This window comes from Toxorhynchites rutilus, unplaced genomic scaffold (genome assembly GCF_029784135.1).
Source record: "Toxorhynchites rutilus septentrionalis strain SRP unplaced genomic scaffold, ASM2978413v1 HiC_scaffold_20, whole genome shotgun sequence".
Taxonomy (NCBI): Eukaryota; Metazoa; Arthropoda; class Insecta; order Diptera; family Culicidae; genus Toxorhynchites; species Toxorhynchites rutilus.
In genome coordinates, this window is record NW_026599762.1 from 84,713 (window position 1) to 111,511 (window position 26,799).

Below are 26,799 nucleotides of genomic sequence, written 5' to 3' on the forward strand. Positions count from 1 at the left end.
GAAGGATCGTAATAGTAATAAAGTTAGACCAATACCTGGTACATTGCACGTCGCAGTTTGACGCAGACTTGGTCCAATGATTGTTAAGAGGGGACCCCTAAAAATAATGGATTTTCGTGATTTTTTTTTCGGATGTTACGAATAAAGTAAAGTGTTCGGGTATTTTGATGATTGTTTAAGATATATTTGAAGATGTATTTTCCATTCTTTGAGTGCACGAATACTGATTATGACGCTGTTGACGGCTGGATGCGTAGATGTTGTCTGAAAATCGGTACCTTGTTGGTGGTATCGGTTCTGAAGCAACGAGGTGTCGTAGAACAAATTTTAATGAATATTTTGAAACTTTAAGACAATACTTAAAGCGTTACATAGGGGTTTTTTGAAAATTCGAAAAATTGCCAAAACGGCGGCCATTTTCGTTAAAAATTAGACATTTTTCATGAAAAATCTCTAAATAGCGATTTTTCAAAAATCGAAAAAATGATATATCGAAAAACGGCTATGTAACGCCGATAATTCATTTTTACATGCTGATAAACAATTTCAGCCAGATCGGTCGAGTAGATCCTGAGATATCGACACCACCAGTTGAAATAACATGGTTTCGAGAAAAACGCGCTTTAAAATTCGTACATACCTTAAGGTGACTTCATACTTTTGTGGCTGTAACTTTCCAATGAAATATCAAAATACGATAAATTTTTTTAGGACAACATTTCTGAGGGCATAAACTTCCCAAAAATGCAAGAAACAAAAATTCGATTTTTTCGATTTTCTAGACCGGGGTCCTCCCTTAAACAATCGTAATTCTCATGATGCTATTCGGTATCATCGATTAGCTTTTTCGTTAAAATACCAACATTCTCAGAATTGTTTAATGTTGGATACAAGATGATGATGTGTGAAAATGTATATTAACTGTCATGAAGAAAACATTCGAATTCTTAGAGGTGGAAAACTATTGTTACTCTTTCGTTCCATTGGTTTTGGTAGTCCTGAGAAGGACTGTTTGTTTTTAAATAAGTTTCAAATGAAAAGCACCAGTGCACTTTACTTTTTGGCAGCAGCTTTCTTCGGAGCAGCTTTCTTTGCTGGTGCTGCCTTTTTCGGTTTTGGAGTTTTAGGCTTCTTCGCTGCTGTCTTCGATGCTTTGGTTGGTTTCTGTTTGGAAGCGGCTGCTTTCTTTACGGTTCCAGCCTTTTTGGCGGTTTTGGCGACGACAGCTTTAGCCTTCTTCTGAACCGCTTTTTTTGCTGGTGCTTCCTTCGGCTTTTTGGCAGCAGCAGTTTTAGAAGTGGCTGCCTTTTTGGCGACTTTCTTTTCCCCTGCAGGTTTCTTCCCAGTCGCAGCTTTCTTTGGTTTCTTCTCGCCCGCAGGTGTCTTATCCTTAGGTTTGATTTTGAAGGATCCCGATGCTCCACTTCCTTTGGTTTGCACAAGATTACCTTTCTCGACACCACTCTTCAAAGATTTTTTTATGAAAGTTGAGAGCTTAGCAACATCACACTTGTAATTGGCACCGATATACTTCTTGATGGCCTGAAGAGAAGATCCATTACGTTCCTTTAAGGTCTTGATGGCGGCCAGAACCATTTCGTTCACTGGTGGATGGGTGGCTGGCTTTTTTGGTTTCTTATCCTCTCCTTTAGGAGCACGAGCCTTTTTCGGTGTCTTGGCTGGAGATGCACCAACTGATGCTGCGGGAACGACTTCAGTAGCTGTTTCGGCCATTTTATTCACTGTGTTTCACTGCTATGTTTCAACGAAATGCTGAATTCATTGATGCGCTCGGTGCCGCCGTTTGTGCTCGGAATCGAAAACTGTGTTAGGGAAACTCAAAGCGTTCGTTTAAATTTGCTGTTGAGAAAACATTTCGCGTATTTGTAATTTATGTTTTAAAAAATGTTACTTTTCTTTGTTACAGTCCTCACATGTTTATCAGATACCTTATTTAATATTTACTATGATGTTTGAGCTACCATTTAAGTCCAAGCCGATACTCAATAATTTACGATAAATGCTAATGATATGTATCAGAAGTATCAACACTCTGTCGAAAATGTTCAATTTTCTTACATTGCAAAAGATAAACAGTTATTAAACATAATTCTAATGAAATAGGGACAATTTTTCGATATATGGATACCAGAATTGAATGTTTTTTCCCAACATTACGAAGCATTCTTATCAAAACTTGGGGCAATCGGAGTAGCTAAAGCAATTTTTGATTTCCGTTCGTTATCATAAGAAATATTATCCTTTTACAAGATTATCAATCTTATTTCAATTTATTCATTTGTTGGAATAATATATTTACTGATCCGAGACAAAACACTCAATATTTCATTTTCTGAAATACTTCATGTTTCGACCCAAGGGTTGATTCGTTAGACAAACAGTCTGTCATCACTTGTGTTATCGGTGATATGTTACGACAATCAAATGGTAGTTTTATTCAATATAGTTATTTCAAAGATAAACGTGAACACAATACAAAAATTATATCTAAATAACCCATTATGTAGGGAATTTTTAGTTATTTCACAGTTTGGTGTAAACAGTGGTAGAATAGAAAATACTGTTACCATAAACGAGATCTGCCTTTTTCGATATGCGATTTTTTTCGTTAATTTTTTTTTTTTTTTTTGAAATCATTTATCTTCTTCATAGTTAATAATCATCAATATCAATTCTTATAAAATAATAAATTCAATATTTTTCTCCATTTACGAATTGGTTTTATTTTTCGGACTATCTTATATTACTTTTCGTGATCTGCGGCCAAAATCGAGATTTCATTTTGTCTCTGACTACAAGGTATTTTTGTGTAGACTTTTTTTTTTGAGTATGGTGATGGAATTAAATACACTACCGATAAAAAAAAACATTTGAATGATCAACTAAACCCAATTCCTCTATAAATTATTGGAAAATTACATAATGGATACAGCAGAGTTTAGTTGGGTGATCTCGAAAGCAGACACGGTTTGCTGACGGGCGCCGAACGCGAATAAAGTGTCTTTCTCAAGACAGGTCAGGAAGGAGTTGGAAATAGAGTTTTCTGTGGGATCTTCTCAAGACTAGAGACGAATGAACTTTAAAGTCTCTATAATTCAAGAAGAAGAAGGAGAAGATCATGGATACAGATTGCTATGAGAAAATTTCTTACTGTTCTACATGTAAACATGTTACAAAATAACGAAAATAAGCAAACATACCTTGAAATCAGTGACACATTAGAATACAATGTCCTAAAAATAAAATATCTTGCATATAAAACTAGCACCCAAATAAGGAAAAAGGACTCACTCTAGCAGCGTATTTATTATTTACACCATCAATGTACATGTTAAAGGAATTACTATTGGTGATTGATAAAATAATAAAATAGAAGAAATACTTAAACAAAATTAACTGAACAGTCATTTCAAGAAATTAAGAACATACATTCAAACGCACTACATTATAATAAAATTCACTCCATTACTACATGTACATGTAAATGTTCAGACATAAATATTATAAACATCATAATAATTAGTTTTTGAATGCGTATATTGAATTGATATACCAGTTGGATTTCGTAACTCAAAATCGATAACCCAAAAGGTCAGTTTGTCGATGGTAAAACATGTCTTGGGTCGTGAATCGTTTATATAAAATCATGGAAAATTGAGAGAAAATATGGCGTATTTTATCTCGGGATTGTATGTTCTATATTATTTTCACAAACGGATAAATTGATAGAAGATTGATACTCTTGCCTGAGCTGTGCCTGATGTATCATATGACAACAAATGGAAATCAAAAATTGCTTCAGCTGCTCCGATTACTCCAAAGTAAAGATGAAAATGCTTCGCTGTGTTATTAAGTGAGCACTCGATTCTGGTATCAATAGATCGGGAAAATGTTCCCATTTTATAAAAATGCAGTTTAATAACTGTCTATTTTTTGCAATGTGAGAAATTTGAACATTTTCGACATAGTGTTGATACTTCTGATACATATCATCTGCTTTTATGGAGAATTTTTAGCGCATCGGTTGGGGAATTCAAATTTAGAACAACTTTAAATGGTATATTGAATATCATAGTGAATAATAAGTAGTGCATCTGGTAAAAATATGAAAACAAAACAGAGAAAATTGACATTTCTTAAAGTATGAATTACAAAAACGCAAAATGTTTTTCCAACATAAAACTCAAACGAACACATTGAGTTTCCCTAACACAGATGTCGATTTCAATCATTAGTCGTCAACAAAAAAAAATCAGCATCCCGTCGAACTATAGCAGTGAAACACAGTGAATAAAATGGCCGAAACAGCTACTGAAGTCGTTCCCGCAGCATCAGTTGCTGCATCTCCAGCCAAGACACCGAAAAAGGCTCGTGCTCCTAAAGGAGAGGGTAAGAAACCGAAAAAGTCAGCCACCCATCCACCAGTGAATGAAATGGTTTTAGCCGCCATCAAGACTTTGAAGGAACGTAATGGATCATCTCTTCAGGCGATCAAGAAGTATATCGGTGCCAATTACAAGTGTGACGTTGCTAAGCTCTCAACTTTCATTAAAAAATCTTTGAAGAGTGGTGTCGAGAAAGGTAATCTTGTGCAAACCAAAGGAAGTGGAGCATCAGGATCTTTTAAAATTAAATCAAAGGACAAGAAACCAGAGGGCGAAAAGAAACCTAAGAAAACAACGGCTGCGAAAAAGCCTACTGGAGAGAAGAAAGTCGCCAAAAAGGCAGCTACTTCCAAAACTGCTGCTGACAAAAAACTAAAGGCAGCACCAGCAAAGAAAGCATTTGAGAAGAAGGCTAAAGCAGCCGTCGCAAAGAATGCCAAAAAGGCTGGAACAGTGAAGACAGCAGCCGCTCCCAAACAGAAATCAACCAGACCATCGAAAACAGCAACGAAGAAACCAAAAACTCCCAAACCGAAAAAAGCTACTCCGGCTAAGAAAATCGCTCCGAAAAAACCCGCTACCAAGAAGTAAAGTTTCTCATCGGGAAATTCATTTAAAAACAAACAGTCCTTCTCAGGACTACCAAACACAATGAATCGAAAGAGTAACAATAATTTTCCACCTCTAATAACTCATATATTTTCTTCATGACAGTCAATAAACATTTATTAGATTTATTATTTTATTTCATTCATGTTGACGGGTGCAATTAAAAAAATGAATTTCGGTCACGTCACGGAAATTTTCCAATTTTGAGCGTTTATTGTTTAGTCATTTCTTAACGGAACAATGAGATTTTTGCACAATTTGCAATTTAAACTCTCAAAGATATTCAGAATGAACGTGCAACATATATTATAACGTAATCCTACGTAAACTATGAGGGTCGTGTCTCGGCCACAAGTCTTCCACTTTTTCCAACGAAAAGAGTGATACCGTAATGTATAATTCTTGATAAACGATTTACTAGAATACATTGGCCCAAGTCTCTGTCAAATGACGATTTGTCTTGAAATGTGTTAAGTTTGGACCAAATTCAATTGAAATTATCATAATCGTTCAATGATTACAAGTACATAAGCTTCGCTTGCGATGATTCATCATTCAACGCATAATCCACAGACACAGACATTCAAAAAAGAAAAAAAAGAAAGAAATTATTATCCATAAATTAAATTACATGTCTTATAACATCATAAATAAAATTATCTTGCTAATGAACAATAACTGCTTTGAAAACATTTAAAAGAACTCTTTACATGAGAAATATTGTGGCCCTGAAAAGAGCCGTTTTGTTGAACCGTACACCAAATTATATCATTTAACCTCCGAAACCATAGAGAGTACGACCTTGGCGTTTCAAAGCGTACACAACGTCCATTGCGGTAACCGTCTTCCGTTTGGCGTGTTCGGTATAGGTAACAGCATCTCGGATAACGTTTTCCAGAAATACTTTCAGCACACCACGAGTTTCTTCGTAGATGAGACCGGAAATACGCTTCACTCCCCCACGACGAGCCAAACGACGGATAGCGGGCTTTGTGATTCCCTGGATGTTATCACGCAGAACCTTACGATGACGCTTGGCTCCTCCTTTGCCCAGTCCCTTTCCTCCTTTACCACGGCCAGTCATTTTTCTGGACTATTTTAGATTGTTTTCGAGTTCAAACGATGAATGAAACTGATGCTCTTTGCCTCTAACGGTACCCTCTTTTATACATGAATGAAAATATTTCCTTCTTCTTCATGTTGTCATTCTTCTCTTTTTTGCTTTTTCCTCTTTGTTTCCTATAAAAGCGAGGGAATGCGTTGAACTTTCCCATTCATTCATCAACTTTGAAACCGTTAACTCTACTGAAATCGTAAGCAATGGCTCGTACCAAGCAGACCGCGCGTAAATCCACCGGAGGAAAGGCTCCTCGCAAACAGTTGGCCACTAAAGCTGCTCGTAAAAGTGCTCCAGCTACCGGAGGAGTCAAGAAGCCACATCGTTATCGACCAGGAACCGTCGCTTTGCGTGAAATTCGTCGTTATCAAAAGTCGACTGAATTACTGATTCGTAAGCTTCCATTCCAACGTTTGGTTCGTGAGATCGCTCAGGATTTTAAGACCGATCTTCGCTTCCAGAGCTCGGCTGTTATGGCTCTGCAGGAAGCAAGTGAAGCTTATCTGGTCGGATTATTCGAAGATACCAATCTGTGTGCCATCCATGCCAAACGAGTCACCATTATGCCGAAAGACATTCAATTGGCTCGTCGTATTCGTGGAGAACGCGCCTAAATTTGACCTTCATTCTCAACCAAACGGCCCTTTTCAGGGCCACTAACTTATGCGAAAAGAGTTTGAGTAAGGTGAATGATTTTGGTTTGTCCACTTCTTTGAATGCTCTAGTTAGCGCACCTGTGTCAAATCAGGTATTCAAATGTTTCCAAACATATAAATAAAATTGTCTTTTTCATGATTTACAGTAGTTTTATAGAATATTTTGACGGATTCGTATGTTTTGAAGGTTTACAAAGTCCACCTTCTAATGGTGTCAACGCGCCCTCATTTGAGCTAACTTTTAATCAATCGCCAGATGATAGTTTGGTACGTATTCAGACCTTTTCTGGATTATGACACATACAAATATTGTAAACACCATTTATATCAGATTTATATATCTAAATTATGTAATTGATGCATCTCGATGACCTCAATTTTGATCATGGTTTGTTCGATGCCCTGATGTTGGCAATAAAAAATACAACATCTACTCTGAAATTCGAATTTCTTCATTCAAAAATGGTGATTTCTAAAACCGATTAAACCGGACAATCTTTGAAAAAACATTTAAAAAAATGAACAATTGGAACGCCTTATGGTATTATTAGCAATTAGAGACTGGGGGCTTTCCAACGAACCCAAACTCGTCTTGATTACATGTGTGATTTTCAAAAAGAAAAATCGATTTGCATTATTTGCTAGTTGCGTGAAAACACCCAAAATCGGACAAACCAACATTAAGGTAAATAATGAGTTTTCTAACATTAGTATTACATACGTTGTGACACGATGTAGACAAATATTCCCGAATATGAATGACGCTCTGAGCCTAGCGGTCAATGTTATTCTAGAAGATAACTTTTGATGAAAAACATGTTTCCATACATATGATCAAATCTGAACTATTTCAAAGCTAACGAACTAATTTTAGTTGTGCACAATGTTTGCTTGTACTCTACGTTCTCTGAATAACCAGTTAGGATTATTGAGTAATGTTTTCTGAGTACAAAGTTCAAATTTTGTTTCGAGGGGTCTTTCATTTATTTTTATTATTTTGACTGATGTTTTGATAAATCCTGCCAAACTTCTCATCGATTCGTTTATCTTGGTGTAGATAGTTGTTAACTCTTTTAATTTTACTGCAATTTCATTTGGGACAGATCATGTTGGGTCTTGAATTAGAATCTACAAAACACAAGAGTTGGCAATTGAATATTGGATGCTCAATTGTTGAATTCACTTATTGCACTATGAATTCTGTATAAAATCATCATGTAAGTCTCGAAATGTGCTTTACAAACTTCTCAATAAGTTGTATTAATTTAAATCATGACGTCGAGTCATTTCGGATACTTTTTGTGATGAAACTCATACGAGAGGGGAATCATTATCAATCGAATCAAACTACTAGAGAACTTTTTTCCCAAACTCTTGTCAAACAGATTTGTGGCCCTGAAAAGGGCCGTTGATTTTATGCTACATCACTCGGGATTTACTTGGAGCTGGTATACTTCGTGACGGCCTTGGTTCCTTCGGAGACAGCGTGTTTGGCCAATTCTCCTGGCAGCAGTAAACGAACTGCGGTTTGAATTTCACGAGAAGTTATCGTTGAACGTTTGTTGTAATGCGCCAAGCGAGATGATTCAGCGGCGATGCGTTCGAAAATATCATTCACAAAGCTGTTCATGATACTCATGGCTTTGGATGAAATACCCGTGTCAGGATGGACTTGTTTCAACACTTTGTAAATGTAGATAGCGTAGCTTTCCTTCCTGCGGACCTTCTTCTTTTTCTTGTCGGTCTTGGTAATACTTTTCTGGGCCTTTCCGGACTTCTTCGCTGCCTTTCCACTGGTTTTAGGAGCCATTGCTATGTTGTACCGCTTTTACTGTTCGAGAGGAACTAATGTCGAAAGCAAAGGAAACATCACGTTTTGTGCTCAGTCAGGGTAGAATGTATGACCGTCCCCTTTCGTTTATGTTGTCATTTCATTATATTCGTAGCACCGGCTGAATGGAAGACTAATAATGGTAGAGTAGGTATAAAAGAGGGTTCGCTTTCCGAAAATTTTCATCAGTACAGTTTCGCTCTGCTCGTGAATAATTTCATAATTATATAACAAAAAATGTCTGGACGTGGTAAAGGAGGAAAAGTAAAGGGGAAGGCAAAGTCCCGTTCAAATCGTGCTGGATTGCAGTTCCCAGTGGGTCGTATTCATCGTCTGCTCAGGAAGGGAAACTATGCCGAACGTGTTGGAGCTGGAGCACCCGTTTACCTGGCCGCAGTGATGGAATATTTGGCCGCTGAAGTGTTGGAATTGGCAGGAAATGCCGCTCGTGACAACAAGAAGACCAGAATTATCCCACGTCATCTGCAGTTGGCTATCCGTAATGACGAAGAATTGAATAAGCTGCTGTCGGGTGTAACTATTGCTCAAGGCGGAGTTTTGCCCAACATCCAAGCTGTTCTACTGCCCAAAAAGACCGAGAAGAAAGCTTAAATAAACAACGAATTCGAATTACATGAAAACCGAGAACCCAACCGTCCTTTTCAGGACGACAAAACATTCTTAACTAAGAGTAACAATATTTTTTTTGCCTACGATTTGCCATTTGTTTCGATCAAATCCAATCCTCAGTTACAGTGTACATTAAGATTAGGAAAGCATTTGTTTCAAAAACGATATGAGTACATCGTTACACTAATTTGAAATCTTAATCTAAGCTCAGACGGCATAACGCGGCGAGGAATGTGTCCAGATGAAACCGAATATAGGGACATGAAATCAACACTGGCAAACAGTATTAATTACACAAGCGAAATTTTGTTGGGTAAAACATGATGATCTCACGCAGGTAGTCGAGCTGGCCCAAAGGAACCAAATTTACAGAGGGTATACCAGCTGCCAGAAAAAAAAACATTTCCGTCCATATGTACATATCATTTGTAATTTAGGCATAAACGACCTCTTAGTAGGAAGCAACAAAAAAAAGTAAAAAGGTAGCAAAATCCAGAAGTGCTGCTTTTTTTAAAGAGAAAGGAAAGGGGAATGGATACATAGATAAATGTAGTTGGCTAAATAAAATCATTAGTAATTCTTGATGAGACATCGCAAACTGGTACGCTTGAGTGTACTCTTTCGTACCTCTCAATCGGAAGCCAGCTTAGTCCTTTCAGTTTTTTCATGTTAAACCCTTTAAACCTGCCCTTCGTCGAAACTCTGGGGACAATAGAGTGTCGCCATGTTTCAAGTGATCTCCTCTCTCCACTCTTTCGTTCAGCGGTATCAATACCAGTATCATTAAATGTTAGCTGTAACCCAACACACATAAGTAGCTTCATAGCTATTGATGTCCTGGCATTGATATCGTTGGATTCGATAAGACATAATTATGTTTTTCACCCGACAATGCAATATGAGGGGCTTAGAATGAAAGGGGTGTAAGTGATTTGATCGATTTCTCTACTTCTACTCTCTCTCTTTTTTGGTCATAGCTTAGCTGCAAATACATTCCCAGCTGTATTTGACAATGTGGAAGATAGGTCAGAACCTCACATATCAGATTCTATAGCAAACTTAAATTGGAACGTTTTTGCAATTGAGTTATTAACTAAAGAAAAAGTTGATGAAGAGAAATCGATCAAGTCACTTACACCCCTTGCATTCTAAGCCTCTCATATGTCATAATTCAGCTCGCGCAATTTTTCATATTTTCTGTTGAGACTCAGCCTAGGTTCCATCAAAGTTCAAACAGAGAAAAAAAAACACATTTTTCTATTTTCACAAACATTTCGATAATGGTTATCATGATAACACGTATACGCAATAGGCCCAACAATGGATTGAAAGCAACGAAAAACCATTATTTGAATTTTATGTGAATATCCAGAATTGAGATTGCAAATTAATTGAAAGTGGATATAAAGTGCCCTGTGTCTCTATCACTTCAAAATTAGATTAGGTTGAAGTAACGATCCTAATAGATATTGTGATCGCTTAGTTCACGTGAATATTGCATGGTTTCTATGCGTGTGAACAACTCTGGCATGAATGTTTGACTTTCGTATAGTTATTCGCTAAATATAATGGTCATACATATACACACTTGTGAAAGAATTTCACTTGTGGAAGAATTGTAAACGGTAAACTATAAACTAATCGGTGGCTTATGGTAACTTTTAACAGTTACAGTTTCGGGGATATTTTTTTATAAAAATGGACAATATCTACAAGAAAACAAGAAAAAGAAAAGGAAGTTTTTAGAAATCCTTTTATAAAAGATTGTATATATATGCCCCATCTAGAAAAAGGCATTAATTCTTAGTTTACCAAGAATTAAGAGACAATAAATATTAGAAATATGCAAACTCTATATTCCAGCACCTTTATCATCTGGTAATTATCTAGAATACGTTATACATTCTTCTCCTTCTCATTCTTCTCACCGAAAAAAATATGTTTACTTCGAGCATGCAGTTATACTATGTTCCGATTCTTACTCCAGTGAAACCACAATCGATTAATACGTTTTTATGTTATTTTTTAGCTCTTTATACTTCCATGAATTATATTCAGTTGCTTACTTTTAATTAATAAAATTTGAATTTTATTAATTGAATTAGAACGAAGATAACATATTTTTAGGAGTTTTTTCATTCAATCATACTCTCTTCTTCAAATAAATGCCAATAAAGCCTGAAAAATACACAATGGCAACGTGTTATGATTTTGCACGCGAGTATAGGAGGGTTAAAGAGACTTTGGACTGTTCATTCGCCTCTAATAAAAAAAAAACACATACAAAGTTGAGGTGTTTCGCATGTAAACTCGACCGTATTATCCTACTACGAGATGCTACGAGTACAGTCATCTTCGAATACATTGCCCCAATCTAAAACGATGCTATAATTGTTTCAATAAACACGAAGAAGTACCTAGGAGTCACAATTCTGCCGAAATTGGGGTGGAAGTCATTGACCCAGTAGCCGACACTGTGAAATTGTAGTGCGCCGTATGAACCGAAATCAGTATATCGTGTAAATTTTTGAATGAATTGATCGACGTCAATGTAGGAAATAATGTTGCCGAATGTCTACATTTTGTTTTCTGCTGATCTAGAAATTCATTTGTTGATCTGTTAGCAATCACAATTTTATTCTTACAATACGATTTCTACGTTCAATTTATTTTACAATACGAAGATCTATTGTCCTATTCCTGTCATCCTGCACCTGCTCCCACGGCACGTATTACCCATAATTTGCTACACCGTACCTCCACCTAGCCTTGAGCTGATCTTTATCCCTAGCAAAAAATGGTTTGGTTTTTGATTATAGAGATTTCAAACTTTTCAGTTCTTTCGTCTCTAGCCTTGAGAAAGCATCTTGGAAAAACTTTACTCTACTCCTGCACTAATGAGCAAAAAATTAATTTGACAAGCTGCTGTCTCGCGTGTACGCAACTACTCCCAGTGGATCACGCCATGACGATTCCAAAATACGCAAAAAGTTTCAAAAAAAACTATTACCAAACATGTTTTCATTTTATCCGGCTACTTATAACTCACCCGTTCGGGTAAAGCTCTGTATCAGAGATGCCAGATGTGAAGACCTTCATTTAATTTAAAGGCGTTTCGAACACATTCTAAGGTATAACCAGAAGCATTCCGGCCCTTTCCATCCGTTCAGCAATAGTGAGAAGCATTTTACGCACGATACATTGAATTGATACGGCGCGCTGTGATTTTCTTTTCTGCGAATTACGCATCGTCGGTTTCTGGTCAATGACTTCTACTATAATTTCGACAGAAGGGTTCCTCCTCGATTGCTCTTCGTGTCCATTGATCCAATTACGCTCTCTCACGCAACATCCGAACCAGATTGCGAGAGAGGCTAGCTAAAGAAAACAAAACCGAAGTTTTTTGCTATAGAGTATTAGTAGCAAACGCGGAGATCACCAACACAAAATCAATCGAGAGAGATCCACGAATACTTCAGATGAAGAGAAGTTGTTACACCACCACCAAGAACGGTCGCTTATACCGTCCCGCTCGCAATAAGAGCATTATTTTGCGCTGGCTGAATTTAACTAAGAACCAACCAATTTGTAATAATTTGGATAGCGTTTCTCGTGGATGCGGCTGATATAGTTTAAATGGTAGTGTTGTACGGTGTAGGAGGCCACCGTCTAGTTTGGTCAATTCCGGATAACTGGGGTTGCTGTCAAGTTGAATAAAAAGTTGATTACATGCTGCTGTGTTAGTGTTGTGCGAGTTCGATGGCCTGGGAACAAAATTATGAAAAATATTGTGTAATTGCACAAGTGCATTTCTGAAGTTGCCGGTAGTGTCGCGGATTTTTGATAACGTGGTTATTTCCCGCGTCATCCAGTTCAGTTTTCCGGTCAGTCTCAGTCTCAGCAAACACAAGCGCTTAAAAAGGCTACTGACAGTTAGTAACAGAAATATACTGCCAAGTCGTATATATCGCAGTGATAATATTACGTAATATAATAAAATCCATGTAATTTTCCCGTGTTTGATGAAATAAGAGTGCTATGACAACACAGAGCATGAAAGGAAAAGGCTTCCATTTTGTCAGTGAAGGAAGCAGCGCGAAGAACGGAGGGTGGTTTTGAAGCTAATCAAAGAGCTCCAGCACCATGTTTAAAGGTAAGTGAGCATATTCTATACATATAGTGGTAGTGGGTGCAAATTGGTCATAGGGGGCAAAGTGGTCACCTGCTTGTTTGGTAGTATAACTATTGACTATAGATGCCGTATTGATAGTCACCTTAAGTTTGGAGAAATTAATTACTTTTGAGCCACCCTGTACTTCAGTAGAGCTGTCGCATGTTACAATATAAATAAAAACAGAAATTGCTCTCTCGATAGCCATTAGGCCGTAGTTTTGTGCGCATGGTATCTAAGGAATTTCTCGTGAAATTTAGTTTATTCAATCTGATATATTGGACAAATCATCAGTTTGGACGCCTGTTCACATATTCTAGGAGAGGTGAACACATATTTTGTTTAATCTCTGCGATTAATTAGCATTAGAATTTACTTTGATGTTTGGGGCAAAGTACAATACAATGTTTTGTTTACTAAAGCTGATATACCACACCGCATTCTGCTCTTATAAAGGATCCTTTTGTGGGTTTGACCCTGGATAAATATGCCACTCCAACTAAACCAAGCCTAGTTATGCGGAACGTTATGTGTTTCTTACTATGTTTTTGTATGCATGAGAAAATTTAAATTGAGACTCTAGGTGAATAGGCCAAGCTTATTTCAAACAAGTACCTACTATATCAAATGTGATTTCAATTGTGATTTGATTGATTTCAATGTGAAATTTGAACGAAAAAATCGCATAAATCTATCCCATTTATTTAGATATGTGCGAGCGCCCACTTTGTCCCCACCAGGTAACCACTTTACCTCCAAGCAAAAAAAAAGTTCGATTTTTCACCTTTTTTCTATTGATGAAAAGTGTACTATTTTGAATTTTAATAGTAAAAGCCGTTTGCTATCTTGAACAACAATGAGTTGAACTATAATATTCTTCGAGAAACGGGAATTGAATCGATATGTGGACGCTGGGAATGGACATATTCCTTAGGGTGACCACTATGCCCCCACTTCCCTTACAGCCATTTCATGCCAAACCGATATAGTGGTTCTCAGATTTTCGTGGAAAGTGGAAATTTTGTTTTTTTGTCGCAAACCATTAGACCCGTATTTTTTTTTTTTTTTTTTGTAAGGGTGACTATTTCCATTTGTAGGGTGGTCCGAAAATTCAAATTTTTCCACTTATTTCAAAGACTTACTTCTTGAAAAATTCATAACTACTGAGCCGATTTAGATGATCGACATATCTACTTATAGCTGATCTTTTTTGAAAAAATACCAGAGTTGCATAAAATTTGACTTTTGGCTTCGTTATTATTAATTGTATTTGTGTTTTATAGTTTTCATGGTCTCGGGACCAATGGCGCTATATTTATATATATTTTTTTTTCGTGAAAGCTAAGAATTTTTTACAGAACATATCTCGAAACCAGAGAGGAGTTTTTTTTTGTTTTTAAGCTATGATTTTTCAAAGCTAACCGTTATTATTCATTGTATTCATTTTTTATAGCTTACATGGTTTCGGTACCAATGGCGCTATATTTTTTTATATTTTCTCTTGAAAGCTGAGTTTTTTTTTACATAACATATCCAAAATTCAGAGAGGAGTTTTTTTAGTTTTTGAGTTATGATTTTTGAAAGTTAACATGTTTTTGGGCAGGTAGCTTAATGAGTAGAAAATAGGAATAAGTATAGTAATCGGTAGATATTAAGGACAATGAAAAACATGTATCAGGTAAAGGTATCTCAGGTAAATGCAAAAAATGTAGAGACGACAAGTTATAAAGCAATAGAAAGAAAACTTAAAACCCGTTATAATCATTTGAAGCAATTTTCCGCAAAAACTCAGTTATATCATAGTTTTAGACCGAAAAATGAAAACTATACTATCGTAAAACGATTCTCGTTCTCGGAAGAAGAACATTCTGTGAAACTGTAAAAGAAAATTTAAGCATGCTTTATGCCTAGAATAAAAAATATGAAAAATATAACAGATGAATTTTAATTCCTACCCACTCGTCGCCTCTACATTTTTTGCATTTTAAGAAAAGACGACACTTATAGAATAACTACATAAATTGGAAAAAAGTCATTCGATTTTTCGATTTAAGATCGATTCTTTGATACCGATTCAATCAGTTAATTGATCCCTACGCTGTTTAGAAAATCGATCTTTTTCTAAAGATTGTCCAATCGTAGCTCAGTTACAATACATGCGGAACGATTTTTCGTTCCAGCACGGAAAAATGTAAAAAATATAACATGTATTAATATTTGTCGAGTGTTTTTTCTTTAGCTACACTGCCTCTTTTAATTTATATTGAGCATTTCAAACAGAAGTACTAAATTTCAACTTTGGTATTCAGGTTGCCTAAATAATAAAATTTCATAGATGAGTTCAAGTACATAACAGCCTAACAATTCATCGCTGCAATCCGTCAATATGCTGCTTATATGAATGTGGAATAAAGGAAAGATAATTATCGAGTCTTGTTTTAGGTTCGGTTTTAGGATCGGAATTTACCGTTTTTAGTGTGGATTTCTAACAGTGATGATGTTTCGTTGAATGAGAATGGAATGGCCCTACTGGAAATGTTATTCACTGGCAGCTGGTATACTTTACGGTGGCGGTTCTTTCAGCCAATCTCCACTGCTACCTGGGATAATTATGTTTTGCTCAACTTTGCAATTTTCTCCCGTATATTGATATTGCTTGCCTTTGTTGATTTTCAGGTCGAAATTCGATTTTGTTTCGAAGCAATGTTTGAAGCATTAGTTGTTGTGAGTTGATACTTTGTTATAATTCAAGACATCGAAGCATATTTCCATTGTAAGAAAATATGTTGGATTTTCGATATGCGTGTCGGTTTATAACTCATCTCCATTGGCAAATCTTCCTATTTTCGTTTCTATGTTGAACACTGTATGGGCGGTAAAAAACAGCATACTTTTAGGTTTGCTTTAATATTTCCTATTCGGTATAACGATTAACTTATATCTGTTTGGAAACAGACGCTCTCCTTCAGTGATTGCTGTGGATTGATTTTTAGATTAGTGGAGGGTGGAAAATCAATCATTGTAACTCTTTATTAAAAATTTGTTGTCGTCCTGAAAAGGACGGTTGGGTTCTCGATTCTAGTGCACTTTCATGTCGTTGTTGATTTAAGCCTTCTTCTCGGTTTTCTTGGGTAGCAGAACAGCTTGGATATTGGGCAAGACTCCGCCTTGAGCAATAGTTACACCCGACAGTAGTTTGTTCAATTCTTCGTCATTACGGATAGCCAACTGCAGATGACGTGGGATAATCCTGGTCTTCTTGTTGTCACGAGCGGCATTTCCTGCCAATTCCAATACTTCAGCGGCCAAATATTCCATCACTGCGGCCAGATAAACGGGTGCTCCAGCTCCAACACGTTCGGCATAGTTTCCCTTCCTGAGCAGACGATGAATACGACCCACTGGGAACTGTAAGCCAGCACGATTTGAACGGGACTTCGCCTTTCCCTTAACTTTTCCTCCTTTACCACGTCCAGACATTTTTTGTTATATAATTATGAAATTATTCACGTGCGAAGCGAAACTGTACTGATCAAAGTTTCCGGATAACGAACCCTCTTTTATACCTGCTGAAACAATGTTTGTTTCACTCTCAGACAGAGCTACGAATATAATGAAATGACAACATAAACGAAAGGGGACGGTCATACATTCCACCCTGACCGAGCATAAAACATGATGTTTCCTTTGCTTTCGACATTAGTTCCTCTCGAACAGTAAAAGCGATACAACATAGCAATGGCTCCTAAAACCAGTGGAAAGGCAGCGAAGAAGTCTGGAAAGGCCCAGAAAAGTATTACCAAGACCGACAAGAAAAAGAAGAAGGTCCGCAGGAAGGAAAGCTACGCTATCTACATTTACAAAGTGTTGAAACAAGTCCATCCTGACACGGGTATTTCATCCAAAGCCATGAGTATCATGAACAGCTTTGTGAATGATATTTTCGAACGCATCGCCGCTGAATCATCTCGCTTGGCGCATTACAACAAACGTTCAACGATAACTTCTCGTGAAATTCAAACCGCAGTTCGTTTACTGCTGCCAGGAGAATTGGCCAAACACGCTGTCTCCGAAGGAACCAAAGCCGTCACGAAGTATACCAGCTCCAAGTAACTCCCGAGTCATGTAGCAAAAAAAACAACGGCCCTTTTCAGGGCCACAAATTTGTTTGATAAGTGTGTAGGAAAAGGTTTTCTAATTGTTGATTTGTAGATTTTCGTTGTCATAATGAGTCGCCTCTCGTGTGATTAATTCGAAGGATTCAGAAAAGTCATATCACAAAAGGTATCCGAAATGAGTAGATACAACAATTTCATGTAGTTCGTTTGACGTTACGTTTGGGAATGAAGTGATGATATTGTGCAGAATGTATGATGATGCATATAGTGAATTCAATGATTGACATCCTCATATTCAGTTGCAGATGCTAATTGAAGACTCGGCATCATTATCTGTTCTCAATGCAATTGCACCAAAATTAGAAGAGTTAGCAGTTTAGTGTCGAGAAACTAATCGTAGAGAGGTTTAACAGGATTGATTTTGGTGTTTATACAATAAAGCTATATACATAAAAAAATCATGAAACTGGGAAACCTCGAGCTTTGTACTTTTAAAATGTTATTCAATTTTTATATATGGATAATCTGAGGGTACTTAGAACTAAGTCAGGAACACCGTAAAAAAGGTGTCGTAAAATATGATTCGCTATAATTTTTAGCGTCAATAAAAGAAGATCAGAAGTTCATTTATATTTGATAAGATTCATGTTTCAATATATCGTGCGGCTCCGCCGTATGTAATGTTGAAGATAGAAAACAGTTTTTCAAACTCTTTTCGAATAAATTGGTGGCCCTGAAAAGGGCCGTTTGTTTGAGAATGAGATTTGTCAGAGATCAGTCAGATTTAAGCGCGTTCTCCACGGATACGACGAGCTAATTGGATATCTTTCGGCATAATGGTGACTCGTTTGGCATGGATGGCACACAGATTGGTATCTTCGAATAATCCAACCAGATAAGCTTCACTTGCTTCCTGCAGAGCCATAACAGCCGAGCTCTGGAAGCGAAGATCGGTCTTAAAATCTTGAGCGATCTCACGAACCAAACGTTGGAATGGAAGCTTACGGATCAGTAATTCAGTCGACTTTTGATAACGACGAATCTCACGCAAAGCGACGGTTCCTGGTCGATAACGATGTGGCTTCTTGACTCCTCCGGTAGCTGGAGCACTTTTACGAGCAGCTTTAGTGGCCAACTGTTTGCGAGGAGCCTTTCCTCCGGTGGATTTACGAGCGGTCTGCTTGGTACGAGCCATTGCTTACGATTTCAGTAGAGTTAACGGTTTCAAAGTTGCTGAATGAATGGGATAATTCAACGCTTTTCTTCGCTTTAATACCTCACGTATGTCGTCATTCTACCATACGCATGCACAAAAAGGAAAGGACAAAAGAAGGGGAAGAATAACAAAATGAAGGAAAAGGAGGAAAAATAATTTCCATTCGGGTATAAAAGTGGGTACCCTTAGGGGAAACAGCATCAGTTTCAGTCATCGTTTGAACTCGGAAACAACATAAAATAGTCCAGAAAAATGACTGGCCGTGGTAAAGGAGGAAAGGGACTGGGCAAAGGAGGAGCCAAGCGTCATCGTAAGGTTCTGCGTGATAACATCCAGGGAATCACAAAGCCCGCTATCCGTCGTTTGGCTCGTCGTGGGGGAGTGAAGCGTATTTCCGGTCTCATCTACGAAGAAACTCGTGGTGTGCTGAAAGTATTTCTGGAAAACGTTATCCGAGATGCTGTTACCTATACCGAACACGCCAAACGGAAGACGGTTACCGCAATGGACGTTGTGTACGCTTTGAAACGCCAAGGTCGTACTCTCTATGGTTTCGGAGGTTAAATGATATAATTTGGTGTACGGTTCAACAAAACGGCCCTTTTCAGGGCCACAATATTTCTCCAGTGAAGAGTTCCTTTAAATGTTTTCAAATCATCCATTATTTTTTAATAAGGATTCGTTGCTTGTTCGGTTATATTATTTGTAAATAACGATGTAATTAGACGTTTAACTGAATTCAAATTGATATTCTTTACCCATAGAAGTTTAATATTTCTTGAATGAATGTCTGTGAATTATGAGTACACTGTAAGCCAGTGTTGGGAACATGTCATATTAGAAGGATCGTAATAGTAATAAAGTTAGACCAATACCTGGTACATTGCACGTCGCAGTTTGACGCAGACTTGGTCCAATGATTGTTAAGAGGGGACCCCTAAAAATAATGGATTTTCGTGATTTTTTTTTCGGATGTTACGAATAAAGTAAAGTGTTCGGGTATTTTGATGATTGTTTAAGATATATTTGAAGATGTATTTTCCATTCTTTGAGTGCACGAATACTGATTATGACGCTGTTGACGGCTGGATGCGTAGATGTTGTCTGAAAATCGGTACCTTGTTGGTGGTATCGGTTCTGAAGCAACGAGGTGTCGTAGAACAAATTTTAATGAATATTTTGAAACTTTAAGACAATACTTAAAGCGTTACATAGGGGTTTTTTGAAAATTCGAAAAATTGCCAAAACGGCGGCCATTTTCGTTAAAAATTAGACATTTTTCATGAAAAATCTCTAAATAGCGATTTTTCAAAAATCGAAAAAATGATATATCGAAAAACGGCTATGTAACGCCGATAATTCATTTTTACATGCTGATAAACAATTTCAGCCAGATCGGTCGAGTAGATCCTGAGATATCGACACCACCAGTTGAAATAACATGGTTTCGAGAAAAACGCGCTTTAAAATTCGTACATACCTTAAGGTGACTTCATACTTTTGTGGCTGTAACTTTCCAATGAAATATCAAAATACGATAAATTTTTTTAGGACAACATTTCTGAGGGCATAAACTTCCCAAAAATGCAAGAAACAAAAATTCGATTTTTTCGATTTTCTAGACCGGGGTCCTCCCTTAAACAATCGTAATTCTCATGATGCTATTCGGTATCATCGATTAGCTTTTTCGTTAAAATACCAACATTCTCAGAATTGTTTAATGTTGGATACAAGATGATGATGTGTGAAAATGTATATTAACTGTCATGAAGAAAACATTCGAATTCTTAGAGGTGGAAAACTATTGTTACTCTTTCGTTCCATTGGTTTTGGTAGTCCTGAGAAGGACTGTTTGTTTTTAAATAAGTTTCAAATGAAAAGCACCAGTGCACTTTACTTTTTGGCAGCAGCTTTCTTCGGAGCAGCTTTCTTTGCTGGTGCTGCCTTTTTCGGTTTTGGAGTTTTAGGCTTCTTCGCTGCTGTCTTCGATGCTTTGGTTGGTTTCTGTTTGGAAGCGGCTGCTTTCTTTACGGTTCCAGCCTTTTTGGCGGTTTTGGCGACGACAGCTTTAGCCTTCTTCTGAACCGCTTTTTTTGCTGGTGCTTCCTTCGGCTTTTTGGCAGCAGCAGTTTTAGAAGTGGCTGCCTTTTTGGCGACTTTCTTTTCCCCTGCAGGTTTCTTCCCAGTCGCAGCTTTCTTTGGTTTCTTCTCGCCCGCAGGTGTCTTATCCTTAGGTTTGATTTTGAAGGATCCCGATGCTCCACTTCCTTTGGTTTGCACAAGATTACCTTTCTCGACACCACTCTTCAAAGATTTTTTTATGAAAGTTGAGAGCTTAGCAACATCACACTTGTAATTGGCACCGATATACTTCTTGATGGCCTGAAGAGAAGATCCATTACGTTCCTTTAAGGTCTTGATGGCGGCCAGAACCATTTCGTTCACTGGTGGATGGGTGGCTGGCTTTTTTGGTTTCTTATCCTCTCCTTTAGGAGCACGAGCCTTTTTCGGTGTCTTGGCTGGAGATGCACCAACTGATGCTGCGGGAACGACTTCAGTAGCTGTTTCGGCCATTTTATTCACTGTGTTTCACTGCTATGTTTCAACGAAATGCTGAATTCATTGATGCGCTCGGTGCCGCCGTTTGTGCTCGGAATCGAAAACTGTGTTAGGGAAACTCAAAGCGTTCGTTTAAATTTGCTGTTGAGAAAACATTTCGCGTATTTGTAATTTATGTTTTAAAAAATGTTACTTTTCTTTGTTACAGTCCTCACATGTTTATCAGATACCTTATTTAATATTTACTATGATGTTTGAGCTACCATTTAAGTCCAAGCCGATACTCAATAATTTACGATAAATGCTAATGATATGTATCAGAAGTATCAACACTCTGTCGAAAATGTTCAATTTTCTTACATTGCAAAAGATAAACAGTTATTAAACATAATTCTAATGAAATAGGGACAATTTTTCGATATATGGATACCAGAATTGAATGTTTTTTCCCAACATTACGAAGCATTCTTATCAAAACTTGGGGCAATCGGAGTAGCTAAAGCAATTTTTGATTTCCGTTCGTTATCATAAGAAATATTATCCTTTTACAAGATTATCAATCTTATTTCAATTTATTCATTTGTTGGAATAATATATTTACTGATCCGAGACAAAACACTCAATATTTCATTTTCTGAAATACTTCATGTTTCGACCCAAGGGTTGATTCGTTAGACAAACAGTCTGTCATCACTTGTGTTATCGGTGATATGTTACGACAATCAAATGGTAGTTTTATTCAATATAGTTATTTCAAAGATAAACGTGAACACAATACAAAAATTATATCTAAATAACCCATTATGTAGGGAATTTTTAGTTATTTCACAGTTTGGTGTAAACAGTGGTAGAATAGAAAATACTGTTACCATAAACGAGATCTGCCTTTTTCGATATGCGATTTTTTTCGTTAATTTTTTTTTTTTTTTTTGAAATCATTTATCTTCTTCATAGTTAATAATCATCAATATCAATTCTTATAAAATAATAAATTCAATATTTTTCTCCATTTACGAATTGGTTTTATTTTTCGGACTATCTTATATTACTTTTCGTGATCTGCGGCCAAAATCGAGATTTCATTTTGTCTCTGACTACAAGGTATTTTTGTGTAGACTTTTTTTTTTGAGTATGGTGATGGAATTAAATACACTACCGATAAAAAAAAACATTTGAATGATCAACTAAACCCAATTCCTCTATAAATTATTGGAAAATTACATAATGGATACAGCAGAGTTTAGTTGGGTGATCTCGAAAGCAGACACGGTTTGCTGACGGGCGCCGAACGCGAATAAAGTGTCTTTCTCAAGACAGGTCAGGAAGGAGTTGGAAATAGAGTTTTCTGTGGGATCTTCTCAAGACTAGAGACGAATGAACTTTAAAGTCTCTATAATTCAAGAAGAAGAAGGAGAAGATCATGGATACAGATTGCTATGAGAAAATTTCTTACTGTTCTACATGTAAACATGTTACAAAATAACGAAAATAAGCAAACATACCTTGAAATCAGTGACACATTAGAATACAATGTCCTAAAAATAAAATATCTTGCATATAAAACTAGCACCCAAATAAGGAAAAAGGACTCACTCTAGCAGCGTATTTATTATTTACACCATCAATGTACATGTTAAAGGAATTACTATTGGTGATTGATAAAATAATAAAATAGAAGAAATACTTAAACAAAATTAACTGAACAGTCATTTCAAGAAATTAAGAACATACATTCAAACGCACTACATTATAATAAAATTCACTCCATTACTACATGTACATGTAAATGTTCAGACATAAATATTATAAACATCATAATAATTAGTTTTTGAATGCGTATATTGAATTGATATACCAGTTGGATTTCGTAACTCAAAATCGATAACCCAAAAGGTCAGTTTGTCGATGGTAAAACATGTCTTGGGTCGTGAATCGTTTATATAAAATCATGGAAAATTGAGAGAAAATATGGCGTATTTTATCTCGGGATTGTATGTTCTATATTATTTTCACAAACGGATAAATTGATAGAAGATTGATACTCTTGCCTGAGCTGTGCCTGATGTATCATATGACAACAAATGGAAATCAAAAATTGCTTCAGCTGCTCCGATTACTCCAAAGTAAAGATGAAAATGCTTCGCTGTGTTATTAAGTGAGCACTCGATTCTGGTATCAATAGATCGGGAAAATGTTCCCATTTTATAAAAATGCAGTTTAATAACTGTCTATTTTTTGCAATGTGAGAAATTTGAACATTTTCGACATAGTGTTGATACTTCTGATACATATCATCTGCTTTTATGGAGAATTTTTAGCGCATCGGTTGGGGAATTCAAATTTAGAACAACTTTAAATGGTATATTGAATATCATAGTGAATAATAAGTAGTGCATCTGGTAAAAATATGAAAACAAAACAGAGAAAATTGACATTTCTTAAAGTATGAATTACAAAAACGCAAAATGTTTTTCCAACATAAAACTCAAACGAACACATTGAGTTTCCCTAACACAGATGTCGATTTCAATCATTAGTCGTCAACAAAAAAAAATCAGCATCCCGTCGAACTATAGCAGTGAAACACAGTGAATAAAATGGCCGAAACAGCTACTGAAGTCGTTCCCGCAGCATCAGTTGCTGCATCTCCAGCCAAGACACCGAAAAAGGCTCGTGCTCCTAAAGGAGAGGGTAAGAAACCGAAAAAGTCAGCCACCCATCCACCAGTGAATGAAATGGTTTTAGCCGCCATCAAGACTTTGAAGGAACGTAATGGATCATCTCTTCAGGCGATCAAGAAGTATATCGGTGCCAATTACAAGTGTGACGTTGCTAAGCTCTCAACTTTCATTAAAAAATCTTTGAAGAGTGGTGTCGAGAAAGGTAATCTTGTGCAAACCAAAGGAAGTGGAGCATCAGGATCTTTTAAAATTAAATCAAAGGACAAGAAACCAGAGGGCGAAAAGAAACCTAAGAAAACAACGGCTGCGAAAAAGCCTACTGGAGAGAAGAAAGTCGCCAAAAAGGCAGCTACTTCCAAAACTGCTGCTGACAAAAAACTAAAGGCAGCACCAGCAAAGAAAGCATTTGAGAAGAAGGCTAAAGCAGCCGTCGCAAAGAATGCCAAAAAGGCTGGAACAGTGAAGACAGCAGCCGCTCCCAAACAGAAATCAACCAGACCATCGAAAACAGCAACGAAGAAACCAAAAACTCCCAAACCGAAAAAAGCTACTCCGGCTAAGAAAATCGCTCCGAAAAAACCCGCTACCAAGAAGTAAAGTTTCTCATCGGGAAATTCATTTAAAAACAAACAGTCCTTCTCAGGACTACCAAACACAATGAATCGAAAGAGTAACAATAATTTTCCACCTCTAATAACTCATATATTTTCTTCATGACAGTCAATAAACATTTATTAGATTTATTATTTTATTTCATTCATGTTGACGGGTGCAATTAAAAAAATGAATTTCGGTCACGTCACGGAAATTTTCCAATTTTGAGCGTTTATTGTTTAGTCATTTCTTAACGGAACAATGAGATTTTTGCACAATTTGCAATTTAAACTCTCAAAGATATTCAGAATGAACGTGCAACATATATTATAACGTAATCCTACGTAAACTATGAGGGTCGTGTCTCGGCCACAAGTCTTCCACTTTTTCCAACGAAAAGAGTGATACCGTAATGTATAATTCTTGATAAACGATTTACTAGAATACATTGGCCCAAGTCTCTGTCAAATGACGATTTGTCTTGAAATGTGTTAAGTTTGGACCAAATTCAATTGAAATTATCATAATCGTTCAATGATTACAAGTACATAAGCTTCGCTTGCGATGATTCATCATTCCATGGTGCTACTGACACTCGACCGCAACGGTTATGTTTTAGCGCCATCCTAAAAGAGAATAATAACTATAGAAGTTTTCTCCTACAACCGGATGCATAGCTTTTTTCAAAGCTGTCTTCGGTACTAAATAAAGCGTTTTTTTCAGCAACAGTTGTCCGGACATCAGGAAAGGAGGAAGCAGCCGAGAAGCCCCCAACGGCCATTCAGGAAGTTGGTTCGGTCGGATTGGCCACTTTGACCGGCAGTTTTCACTGCCCCTTGCGTGTCCCGCTGTTTGTGCCCGTCTCATCAGCAACGTTTTTCCTGCCAGTGACGCGCGATTTTGGCGCAATTTCTACTCGTCAATCATCAGCAGCTCAGGAGGTGTGGAGAGAGGTTTTCTTCGCTTCGTCGCTTCGAACCGCTGCGGCGATTGCCCTGCCGTCGGCGGTATCCGGTCCCTTCCCCGCTACCCCACTACCATTTGGTGGTGTATTAGGAGTGGTTCTTCAACACGATCGGTGAGTGACCAAACCTTTCTTAATACCAGGAGTTAGTGAGAGATAGGACGCCCAAAGGGTATAGGTTAAAAATTTTTTTTTTTACTACATATCCCAAATTGATTTTAATTTAACTGACATTTAAAAAGTGATTTTTTCCAAGTGTTTTTAAAAAATAGTGTTTTTCCGCCAAGTGATTTCGGTGTTTGTTCATGTGACTGCGTTGGCATTGTCCCCCGCCGTTACTGTCCTCCGCCGTTTTCGTCCCCCGTCGCACGTCGTAGGGTCTACTTTGGTTAGTGAATATTTTACGACTTTTTCGCCGGCTACACCTGGGTGTAGCTAGGCAACAAAAATGGCTTCCAGTAGTTCCGGACCTCCAGGAGGCCGGGCTACAAACCGTTACCGTGGAAGACCAACCCAACGGACCAGTCCATTTTGGGCTGACCCACTGAGTGGTGATCTTGAAATTTTTCTATTACGGGCCACAGGGGAAGATACCCTCCCCTCGAACCCCTTTCTTGTAAGCAAGACAGTTGCCAAGGCAGGATCCTTAGAAAGTGCAAGACCACAACGAGACGATAAAAACCGAATTCAATATGTACTCTCAGTAAGAGAAAAGGATGTTATCGAAAATTTACTTTCAATTAACAAGCTAATTGATAACACCCCAATAGAAATTATTCACCATCCGACTCTAAATCAACGCAAATGCGTTGTCACCTGTCGTGAAGTTCTAGATTTAAAGGAAGACGAATTGTTAAAAGAACTAGCCGATCAAAAAGTGATCGAGGTAAAGCGTATCACCAGGAAAGAAAATGATTTGATTATAGCCACACCAACATTAATTCTGACCATTCGTGGAACTGTTGTTCCTGAATATATAAATTTTGGATTTCTTCGAGCAGGGACAAGGAATTATTATCCAAACCCCATGCAATGTTTTAAGTGTTACCGCTTTGGGCACACAACAAAACGGTGCAGACGAAATACTCCACTCTGCAAAAACTGTGGAAAAGAACACAAAATAAATATTTCCGGAAACAAAATTTGTAAATCCCCTGAATTTTGCGTCAACTGTAAGGGTGATCATACCTCATCCAACAGGACGTGCCCAATATGGGTAAGAGAAAACAACATAACCAGAATAAGAG

General features: G+C 37.2%; 12 protein-coding genes across 12 annotated transcripts; 6 read left to right on the forward strand and 6 right to left on the reverse strand.

Annotated features, from left to right (window-relative positions):
* Positions 1-206: 206 nt before the first annotated feature.
* Positions 207-1,759, reverse strand: LOC129781749 (histone H1B-like). The gene has a single exon (XM_055789329.1). The coding sequence runs from the start codon at positions 1,732-1,734 to the stop codon at positions 1,054-1,056; it is 681 nt and encodes a 226-aa protein (XP_055645304.1). The 5' UTR covers positions 1,735-1,759; the 3' UTR covers positions 207-1,053.
* A 2,533-nt stretch (positions 1,760-4,292) lies between these two features.
* LOC129781742 (histone H1-like) lies at positions 4,293-5,660 on the forward strand. The gene has a single exon (XM_055789322.1). It carries the CDS (start codon positions 4,317-4,319, stop codon positions 4,995-4,997), a length of 681 nt encoding a protein of 226 aa, XP_055645297.1. The 5' UTR covers positions 4,293-4,316; the 3' UTR covers positions 4,998-5,660.
* Positions 5,661-5,787: 127 nt separating this feature from the next.
* Positions 5,788-6,134, reverse strand: LOC129781776 (histone H4). Its single transcript, XM_055789356.1, has one exon. The coding sequence runs from the start codon at positions 6,097-6,099 to the stop codon at positions 5,788-5,790; it is 312 nt and encodes a 103-aa protein (XP_055645331.1). The 5' UTR covers positions 6,100-6,134.
* A 182-nt stretch (positions 6,135-6,316) lies between these two features.
* LOC129781759 (histone H3) lies at positions 6,317-6,833 on the forward strand. The gene has a single exon (XM_055789339.1). It carries the CDS (start codon positions 6,336-6,338, stop codon positions 6,744-6,746), a length of 411 nt encoding a protein of 136 aa, XP_055645314.1. The 5' UTR covers positions 6,317-6,335; the 3' UTR covers positions 6,747-6,833.
* Positions 6,834-8,223: 1,390 nt separating this feature from the next.
* LOC129781735 (histone H2B-like) lies at positions 8,224-8,598 on the reverse strand. Its single transcript, XM_055789315.1, has one exon. It carries the CDS (start codon positions 8,596-8,598, stop codon positions 8,224-8,226), a length of 375 nt encoding a protein of 124 aa, XP_055645290.1.
* Positions 8,599-8,793: 195 nt separating this feature from the next.
* On the forward strand, positions 8,794-10,069 carry LOC129781768 (histone H2A). The gene has a single exon (XM_055789347.1). The coding sequence runs from the start codon at positions 8,857-8,859 to the stop codon at positions 9,229-9,231; it is 375 nt and encodes a 124-aa protein (XP_055645322.1). The 5' UTR covers positions 8,794-8,856; the 3' UTR covers positions 9,232-10,069.
* A 6,456-nt stretch (positions 10,070-16,525) lies between these two features.
* On the reverse strand, positions 16,526-16,900 carry LOC129781736 (histone H2A). Its single transcript, XM_055789316.1, has one exon. The coding sequence runs from the start codon at positions 16,898-16,900 to the stop codon at positions 16,526-16,528; it is 375 nt and encodes a 124-aa protein (XP_055645291.1).
* A 258-nt stretch (positions 16,901-17,158) lies between these two features.
* Positions 17,159-17,533, forward strand: LOC129781737 (histone H2B-like). Its single transcript, XM_055789317.1, has one exon. It carries the CDS (start codon positions 17,159-17,161, stop codon positions 17,531-17,533), a length of 375 nt encoding a protein of 124 aa, XP_055645292.1.
* Positions 17,534-18,295: 762 nt separating this feature from the next.
* Positions 18,296-18,765, reverse strand: LOC129781758 (histone H3). Its single transcript, XM_055789337.1, has one exon. It carries the CDS (start codon positions 18,731-18,733, stop codon positions 18,323-18,325), a length of 411 nt encoding a protein of 136 aa, XP_055645312.1. The 5' UTR covers positions 18,734-18,765; the 3' UTR covers positions 18,296-18,322.
* Positions 18,766-18,979: 214 nt separating this feature from the next.
* On the forward strand, positions 18,980-19,329 carry LOC129781778 (histone H4). The gene has a single exon (XM_055789357.1). The coding sequence runs from the start codon at positions 19,007-19,009 to the stop codon at positions 19,316-19,318; it is 312 nt and encodes a 103-aa protein (XP_055645332.1). The 5' UTR covers positions 18,980-19,006; the 3' UTR covers positions 19,319-19,329.
* Positions 19,330-19,800: 471 nt separating this feature from the next.
* Positions 19,801-21,353, reverse strand: LOC129781750 (histone H1B-like). The gene has a single exon (XM_055789330.1). It carries the CDS (start codon positions 21,326-21,328, stop codon positions 20,648-20,650), a length of 681 nt encoding a protein of 226 aa, XP_055645305.1. The 5' UTR covers positions 21,329-21,353; the 3' UTR covers positions 19,801-20,647.
* A 2,533-nt stretch (positions 21,354-23,886) lies between these two features.
* LOC129781746 (histone H1-like) lies at positions 23,887-25,128 on the forward strand. The gene has a single exon (XM_055789325.1). It carries the CDS (start codon positions 23,911-23,913, stop codon positions 24,589-24,591), a length of 681 nt encoding a protein of 226 aa, XP_055645300.1. The 5' UTR covers positions 23,887-23,910; the 3' UTR covers positions 24,592-25,128.
* The last annotated feature ends 1,671 nt before the right edge of the window (positions 25,129-26,799 follow it).